Source organism: Podarcis gaigeae, assembly GCF_964106915.1.
Source record: "Podarcis gaigeae genome assembly, chromosome: 4".
In the NCBI taxonomy this organism is placed as follows: Eukaryota; Metazoa; Chordata; class Lepidosauria; order Squamata; family Lacertidae; genus Podarcis; species Podarcis gaigeae.
Window position 1 is genome coordinate 85,607,484 of NC_139677.1, and position 9,508 is coordinate 85,616,991.

General features: G+C 44.2%; 1 protein-coding gene across 2 annotated transcripts in view; it reads left to right on the forward strand.

Moving 5' to 3' along the window:
• SLC35F2 (solute carrier family 35 member F2) overlaps window positions 1–3,390 on the forward strand; it is a 28,118-nt gene extending 24,728 nt beyond the window's left edge. Inside the window, exons 8-9 of one of the 2 annotated variants that reach the window (XR_014563618.1) lie at window positions 869–2,559; window positions 2,632–3,390. Coding sequence is in view for 1 of the 2 variants with exons in the window: in XM_083737044.1 (XP_083593170.1) it covers window positions 869–1,117 (249 nt within the window). In the remaining variant the exon portion in view is untranslated. Of the gene's footprint in view, window positions 1–868 lie in introns of both variants that reach the window. The other variant, XM_083737044.1, reaches the window with a different exon arrangement.
• The last annotated feature ends 6,118 nt before the right edge of the window (window positions 3,391–9,508 follow it).

Sequence of the window (9,508 nt, forward strand, 5' to 3'; positions counted from 1 at the left end):
TTGAAAATATGCAACGTAATATCAATAAAATAATTTAAAACACAGAATTTATGGCACAACACACAAGGAACAGCCGGCCATCAGCCACATTCAGGCTTCTCCAAAGACCTGGACAAACAAGAGGGTCTTTTGCAATCGACAGAATACAGGGCCTCTTGGGAAGGGAGATGTGTTTCTCATCTCCTGGAGGCTATGCCCTGTTTAGAAGGAGCAGTGGGTTGGGCCAAGTGTTGTAAATAGAGGCCCTGTTTCCTCTTCCCACCTCCCTCCCTGCCCTCCCTTTCCCTTGCTCAGACACTGGTCATTGCATCAGCGATGAACAGTCAGGGGGGCAGTAAGTTTGAGCAGGGGAGCAAAGGGGGTAAATGTAGCTATGGGTAAAGAGATAATAATTTTCCGTCTCTCCCTGTCCACCAAATCTCACAGGTCTTTTGGGTGCAAGTGAAAAGGTGTTGTGATGTTGTGGCATGGTTGTGTTTTACTATTTTTTTTGGAAGCCTGGCAGCCCAGTCAGATGGGTGGCATATAAATAATAAAATCATTATTAATACTAGGATTATTATTACACCTCTGCCTCCCGCCACCCTCGGGCAATTTAAAGAGGTGTCCAGGCTAAAGGCAATTTTAAAAAAGTATATAAACAGGCACCACTGAAACAATTCTGAAATACAAACGTACAACAAAAATACTTTAAAAATTAGAACAATTGGCAACACGGTAGAAAGCAGCAGAAAACAATGCCAAGCAGATAAAAGTCCTCAGTTCAAAGCCACGGCAAATAAAATGAGTTTTAAGGTGATTTTTGTGGCCGCAAGGCATTTGTCTAAACAGGCGCCCTGATTCTTCCTCTCTTTTCTTATTTTATCAGTTTTCAGCACTGTATATCCTGTCCTTTGCTGTCATAATGGTGGGATTCATCATGTATTGCTCAACGCCGACCCGTAGTGCAGAGGCCGCCTCAACCAGCTTGCCTTTGGGATCCAGTACTGGGTTTGACAATCTTGCCTTAAAAATTGAAGAGAACCACCTGAATGTGTCCATCGTCTCACCTACACAACACAGTAAGGAAGGAAGTCAGACAGAGGAAGCGCTAGACACAAAACTAACCGTCTTGTGAAGCGCACAGCCTCTCAGCTGGCAGAATTACTTTGGAAATGTCAGTAAACAAGCGATAATGAATGTAATGCTGCGCTAGGTTGGATTAAACTGGAGAGATGCCTACGGTGGAGTTTGTGGTCATGCCAAAGTCTAGAATTTCACCGCGAGATAACGAGGGCCGGATCCTTAGTCGAACCACCTGTACCAAGTCATGTTCACTGAAGATCTGTCCTTGGAGCTGACAGGGAAATAAAAAGGTAGGGACAACTAAGGGAACGACTAGCAATGCTCTCTGTAGAGAGAGAGAAAAAAATCGACACTAAAGAAACCAAATTGCACTCATGGCTCATTTTGAGTAATTTATCCAATGTCCAAGGTTTGCACTTTGAAGGACTGTGGAATATTTTTGGCAAGAACAAGACTGACAAAAGAAGAAGAGAGGGAAGAGAGACTTGAAACAGGTTACATGGCCAGTACTGAAAGAGAAGCTGGAAACTGTAAAGGGAGAGAGAGAAAGGCGTCTGTGAAGAGCTGTGAATCCCTGTCTTTAGACCACAAGACCATGAGGGCCAGAAACCATCTTTAAAATTAAGCGATGAGGACAAGAAACATTTTTATATATATAAAAAACTGAATTGGTTAACCATTTCCTACTCCTACACAGTTAAAATTCAGAGTTTGTTCATCATCTTTGCAATAATTTAATTGAACCTTAACACTTGAAATTACACTTGGTTGCACTGGCAACTGATGCTGATGACCCATCTGAATTAAAGGAGGCACTGAGCCTGCCTCCCTATTGGCGCTGTTTCTGTCTTCATTAAATTGTCTCGTCCTTTTGGATCTCAGATATACTTTAGAGTAGACCACGCCCCTTCTGGTGACAGAGAGCTCAGCAGGTAAACACTTGGTGTGTTTTAAGTTTGAGGGATGCAAAATCCCATGTGTGTAAATCAGCTTTTTGGAAATGTGAAGGTGGTCTTTTTCGCCACAATAAATAATGTATCGAGCCGCACATATATATATATATTTAAATCCATTCACTGACAATTTGCCTAATGGTGTACACCTCTGCAGCTATAAGATATGCTTTCAGAACCAATTGTACATGACCTATGCACATGTATATTGTCGAAGCATAATCAATATTTGGGCCCCTATCCAGCGAGAGATTAGGATGCACAGATCTCTATGCATGTACCCCTACTTGGATGAGTCACGGGCCCTAAGCAGTGTCCATCGTTTCCAAATCCAGTCCAGCTGCCAGCTCTAGGAAAAACAGGTTGAATACTTCCGGGGAGAAGGTATTTGATTTAGGCATTCTTGCTTTCCCTTCCCAGTCGAACAACTTACTGCTCCTGTTTAAAGTATTCAACTGGTCTACGTGTTGTGCCTTAAGGATCAGCACTGTAGTATTGGCAGCTTTTTCACACACTCCAGTGCTGTTCAACAGAAAGCCATGTGCCTGCATCAGATCATCAGCTCTGATGACACCAGTTGTTAAGAGGAAGGTGGTACCAAGACTGAGGGCAGAGGTCTCGTCCCCATGTTTGCCATCACTACCAACGATTGGCTCTAATGGAGCTGACAGCAGGAGTTTGGTGACATGTGATACTCCCAGTTCCTGGATATGGTGTTCATGGTCTCCCCAACTTAACTTCTCTGCAACAGCACTCTCTTCTGTTTGTGGGTGTTACCTTGCTTTTTCTGGATCAGTGCTAACGTTTCTCCAGCTGTGCCATAATATTATTGTTATAAATAGCTTTTGAACAATAATTCAAGCCCAACGCCGTTGAATAATAAGACTGGAAGCTGATCCTGCAACACTGTGATAAAGTTGCTTTTTAGGCTGGGTCCTTATCAAGATGGTTATTATCCCAGTTTGACTAGAATCTGAGGAGAGTTGCTCATTTCATCAACTAAATATTTAGGGCTGAAATCTGCTGCATTGAAACTATTAATTCAGAGGAGTTTGTGCCAGGGCTGCTATTCTCCTTTTTGAGCTGCACTCCTCCTAGCCATTATTAAGTATTAAGTGCCATTTGAACTCAGTTAGACTTTCAGTTCAATATGTTTAGGACCACAGTGTAACCCTGCTCTTTTGATATACATGGGTGTCTGTCCCCCCTGCGAAGTATCAATATATTATATAAAGATTTACGCTGTTTAATAAACAGTGAGATGATTTTGGATCCTTTTTTTGTACAGTTCCATGGCAGCATGTTTAAAATGGGAATGGAATTCATATTAAAGTTTTGTTTAAAGGATGGAAAATAAATAGACGTTCAGTATTTCTCTGGCTGGCCTTTTTATTACGTTTCACCCTTCCTCAAAAGAGCATTTATTGGCTTAATGGTGTCCCCCCCTCTATAAGTCACAACAACCTTGTGAGGTAGAGTAAGCTCAGAGAGGACAATTTAGAGCTTCCTGGCCCTCTCTTTGCCTTACAATATATCAAAAGTTATCCAAGCAAATTCACAAGAATACACTCCACCAGTGCATCAGAAATACACAAAGCAATCAGTTATGGTTGCTCCCCTCTTCAGTGAGCTTGTAATTCAGAATTTGTGCTTGCCTGTCATGCATGGGGAAACTCTGGCCTCCAAATTTTGGGCTACAGCTCTCATCATCCCTTATCATTTGCCATGCTGGCTGGTACTGAGGGGAGTTGTAGTCGTAACAATATCTGGAGGGGCTTAGGTTCCTTACAATAAGAATGGTAATATTTTTATTTATTTATTCATACCCCGCCCCATCCCTGTTGTGTGTCACTAGTGAATACTTTCCTTTGCCCCTCCAGAAAGGTGCTCTGCAAAAGTTGTTGAAACTAAAAAGTGTGCCTTAATGTGGAGCCGAGCCAGAAATTACTGTATTTTTCGCTCCATAAGACGCACCAGACCACAAGACACACCTAGTTTGGGGAGGAGGAAAACAAGAAAAAATATATTATGAATCTCAGAAGCCAGAACCACAAGAGGGATCGCTGCGCAGTGAAAGCAGCAATCCCTCTTGCTGTTCTGGCTTCTGGGATAGCTGCGCAGCCTGCATTCACTCCATAAGACGCACACACATTTCCCCTTATTTTTTAGGAGGGGAAAAGTGAGTCTTATAGAGCAAAAAATACGGTAAGGCACGTTAGATGGGTGCTCAGTATTTTGTAAGAGTACCTTCTGGCCACAAGATGGCACTCAGAGAACCATTTTCCCTTAGCAAAGTGCCTGGTTGTCAGGAGAGGGTGTGTGTTTGCTCAGCTGGAAAGGTAAACATGAGCTGTAGCGAAGCAAGGCAGGTCCAGCTTTGCTGTAGAGACATTTCCTGAGATAATTAGGCTGGGTTCAGGTGCAGTTGTCCTGTACATTCTGGATGCAACGCTTAACAACTGAAATGGGGAACTGTGTGTGCTGGGTAGATTCCAGGGAAAGACACTTCATGGGAAACCTGCCCAATTTCTGACATGACACAGCCTCTCAATTGAGCTATAAAGAACAGCAGGATCATCATGTGTCTCTCTTTCTTGCTGGACTCTTCCACCTGAAACTGCAGGGAAGTCAAATTGCATCTTTGACTTCCTGTAGGATTTTTTTTTTATAAAAGGAACACCTTGCATGTATAAAAGCATATTGTCAGAGCCACCCGAGGTCCCAGCTCACAAGAGACCAAAATCCAGTCCAAGTTATATACAAAAGGTTTTATTGAAGAACATTGTTGTCGTTACATCCAAGCTCCGTGGCTCAGCATCTGTTACCCTTAGATGTTAGAAGTCCCCTCTGAGTCAGTCCCGCTCCTGCACCAGCTTAAGAGGCTTGTACTGCTCCACCTTTTCCTCTCCTTCCTTTTCCGCAGGGTCTTCCTGCCCCCCTGTGCTCCCTCCCTCCGGGACTCCCCCGAGGCTGAGTCTTCTGACGCCTGCTCCCCCCTCCTTCGTGCTTTGGGACCAGGCTCCTCCTCAGGGCTCTCCTCATTTCCGCGCGCCTCCACATTTGAACTTGGCGCGCGTACGTTGCTTTTGACCTTCCTTTCGACCGTTACGCTACTCTCGGTACTATACTCCTCCCCTTCCGGCAGGACGTTCTGCTCCGAACTCCTTCCCCTCTCTGCTTCCTGTTCTGCTCTTTCTGACACACTGGCAACTCCACCCCTTTCACTCCGTTCCGACGGAGAGGCCGGTCCCGATCTCCAACCCCCACTGGGGATTCCCTCTTCGTTCCCCTGCTTCTGACTGCTTCCCTCTCTACTGCCCCTTGGCCTGACCAGGGGGGCTCCCTTTTGGGAATCCTCGGATTCACTTGACGGACTCACTGACAACCTCGGGTCGTCGTCGTCCTCTTCCTCGTCGCCCTGGGACCCCTCCCCCTCGCTCTCTGTCCCTGAAACCCTGACACATATTATTATTTTTTATTATTTATCAGTGAAGAAGACCATAGATGGCAACTTATTTGCCATATGGATATATATATAGGCTTACAAAAAAAGTATGACACGCATATCTTTCATGTAATCTGAAGTGGTACGGTCCAGGAAGTGCATTTTCATGCAATTATTTTGATTGTGTGTTTCTGCCTTTAAGAAAATAACATAAGGAGAACCCTGCTGGATCAGACCAAAGGTAGCATCCTGTTTCCTGTAGCCACCAAACAGATGCCTCTGGGAAGCCCTCAAGCAGAAAATTTGCTCTGGTACCCGAAGTTGTATTGGCTGTGTTGGAACTAGAGGTTCCATTTAGACTGGCAGTTGTTGATTTGCCCTGTCGTCCCTGGATTTGTTCAGCCCTCTCTTAAAGTCACCTGACCTAGTGCCCATTAACACACTTGCAGCTGCAAATTCCCATAAATCAATTTGGCAGCTCCCCTATGAGGAAAGGTTGCAACATTTTTGGTGGGTACTTTGAGTATGAGTAGAATAAAATACAGGATAAAAAGTAAATAAGTAAAAGAAAACAGCAAAACTGTCATGGCTTGCATTTTTGAAGTACAGAAAGTATTGGTTTAAATTGTAGAATATCGATTCAAGAAGATTCTGGAACTTTCTCTTTGTGATACAAGCCAGAAGTTTCTAACTGACAAGTAAGTTTCCATTCTGCTTAGAAACAAGCTGAAGGTTCCTGATGTTTGGGTTATTTCTTCAGAGAAGCTGATTGCATCTGTTTACGCTGGCCCAGTTATCTCTCTCAGGGTCATGTTGCCTATAATGACAGGCCAGAAGGAACCTGGTCTCCCTTTCTCCCTTTCTTTCTTGGTTCTCTCTACTTTGTCCCTGTCTGGTGATCTGTACATAGTATTCTTAGGTGCTAAGTTTTAGTCTTATTAAGTTAAGGTTTTGCTGCAACAGGATTCTTAAGGAGATGCCAATCTGGAAGAGTTGGATTTATGACTGTTATGCTAATTTGCCTTGAGTAAATAATATTGGATGAATCTGATTGCGTCCTGAGTTATTTTGAAGGACCCGGCATTGTTTTTCATTGTGACTTGCTCTGGATCATTATGGAGCAAAACCACGATGATGTATGAGTCAGTTACAGCCATTAAGTACTGGATTTCTTTAACATCTGACCCGAATTGGGCCAATTTGGGTGGAACCAGGGTTTAATCAAGTTGGGCTGAGACAGCCTCAGATTGCCGCTGCTCACAGTTGTCAGAAGCCTATGTGGGTGGGCAGCAGAGGCAGGTTGCAAGCTGGGGTGGGCTGTTTGCAAAAAGGCTTTTAAACAGCCCCACACTGTACTTTGGCAGAGATAGTGATGGTCACCACCTTGGAAGGCTTTAGAAGGGGGTTAGACATATTCATGGAGAATGAATGGCTAGCAGCCATTCTGGCTGTATTGTACCTCCTCTGTTGGAGGCAGTGTGCTGGTCCCGAGGGTTAACTGTGCGGCGAGGTCCGAGTCCAGTCCGAGGTTGAGGGTGCGGTATGGAGGCTGTCCGTCAAAGCTGAAGCGGGGTCCAAGGCAGGGAGTCGGGTGAGGTCAGGAACTCTGGCAGAAGAGCAGGACAGGGGGCAGGCAGGAACAGGCTACCAGCAATGTTGCTCCCGCAACTTGGGACTGGGGCTGGCTGGCTTTTATCTGCCCCGAGGCATAGGGAGGCCCCAGTCCACAGGTGACTCGCCTCTCCTGGCCTGGAGGTGAGCACTACTCCTGCGGGAACTTAGTTCCCTCCACCTCTCTGCCCTGAGCCTCTGCAGCTCAGGAGAGGCTGGAGGGTTACCCGACCCAAAGGCAACCTCAGCTTCCCCTGACGGGGCTGAGAGTGGAGCACCTGCAGGCAATGGGTCCTCCATCACCTCAGGAGCCAGAGCAGACTCAGCTGGTGCCTGCACCTGAGGATCCAGCACAGGTGAGGACCCTTCAGGCTCAAGCCTTCAGTAAAAGTCAGCTGGTTCTGGAGGCGGGGACTCCTGTGCAGGCTGGGATTCCTCAGGTTCAGCCTCCGAGTCTGAATCCCAGGCCATCACAGGCAGTATTCTTCTAAATACCAGTTGCTGGAAACTGCATCTCAAAGGCATTCAGCTGACTCCTGTGAGAACAGGATGCTGGAGTAGATGGGCCATTGGCCTGACTGAGCAGGTTCTTCTTATGTCCATATTGAGACACTTCTTGCCAGAGGTGTGTCTAGCTAGAGAAACCTTGAATACGCACGGATTTTGTTGAAGCTTGGATTCCTGCAGAATGCTGCAAAAACATGGGCCTTGCCAGTTCCCAACTGCTACTACACATAGCTCATGATCTCTGCACCTTCTCCAATTCTCAAACATACAATCTTATTGATGGGATTCTGTAATAAACATAATTTATTATGTATTTTGAAGCTATCCCAGCAGTTTATGAATCAATTGATAAAAGGAACTTTATCTTTACCATGCAATGTACAGTAGCTCACAGTTCCATCAGCACAGAAGCATTCACTTCTGAAGCCATTAGAACTTTTATGGCTGGTGCGTGAAATACAGCTGCAATGGGTTTAATTGATGTTGGGCACATTCCAGTGGAATGGTCTCCCCTGAGTTAGGAGCTTTGTTAAAAGTCCTGAGTGTAAAATAACAATAAAGCTAAAAGCAGCAGTAACAGTGCCAAAGTGTTAGTTGCTCACCATTTCAAAATACTTTATTGCAGATTTCAAATATTAAAAATGGAAATGATAAATTCCAAAATGGGCCAGTCAACTCAAATATTACATCACTTCTAATGCAACAAATGAACCAGATCTGAATTGATTCCAGTATTGTATGAATGGAGTCTAGTTTTTAAACTGTTAAGTTTTTCCTTCTCATAAATGTTTAAAATCATAAAGCTCTACATTTTTCAAATTTTCATAAATGTAAATTGACCTGTTCTTTTTTTTTAAAGATTTTTATTAATTTTTTCAAAAATTATGTAAAAACAAAACAAAACAATAATAAAAAACAGACAAAAATAAAAAACAAGTATAGTTTCAACCCCCTTTTTTCCTTATAACTTACTTTCCTGACTTCCTCATACCTCCCCTCTCTGTATTCCAATTTCTATTTTATTAGTTCAGCAAATCCTTTCCCTTAATTTTCGTTTAATTTTTGGCCCTTCTTTTCTTATTACTTATCCATTCCAGCTGGAAACCACATAATTTCTAAACCAACGTCATTCTAACATTCATTAATTTTGCAATGTTTCTTGAGATAGTCCTTAAATTTCTTCCAATCTTCTTCCGCTGTCTCTCTCCCCTGGTCTCGGATTCTGCCAGTCATTTCTGCCAGTAAATTGACCTGTTCTTCACAGTCTTTAAAAAATAAAATAGATCTGTATATATTTATATACTGTACATGGGATTATGCTCACATTCCATCTATATATGTAGCCCAAGCTTTCATGAGAAAGACTGTGCAGTAGCTAACAAAATAAATAACCACCACTATATGTACTTTTCTCACTTGACCTTTGACACAATCCAGAAGGACCATTATTTCTGAATATTTTGCTGTTGTCCACTCCCATTACAAACTGTTGGCAATAGCTTCACAACAGCCCATAACTTTGGCAGACAGGGTCTTGGGTTTGAGCCCCACGTTGGGCAAAAGATCCCTGCATTGCAGGGGGTTGGACTAGATGACCCCCCAGGGTCCCTTCCAGCTCTACAATCCCATGAGTCTAAAGCAGGGACTTCCATGGCTGTGGAAACCTCCTTAGAGTGGAGGGCCATTTCTGCCAAACCCCTAACCTTGAGCAGAAGGGACGCGGGTGGCGCTGTGGGTTAAACCACAGAACCTAGGACTTGCCGATCAGAAGGTCGGCGGTTCGAATCCCCGTGACGGGGTGAGCTCCCATTGTTCGGTCCCTGCTCCTGCCAACCTAGCAGTTCAAAAAGCATGTCAAAGTGCAAGTAGATAAATAGGTACCACTCCGACGAGAAGGTAAACGGCGTTTCTGTGCGCTGCTGTGGTT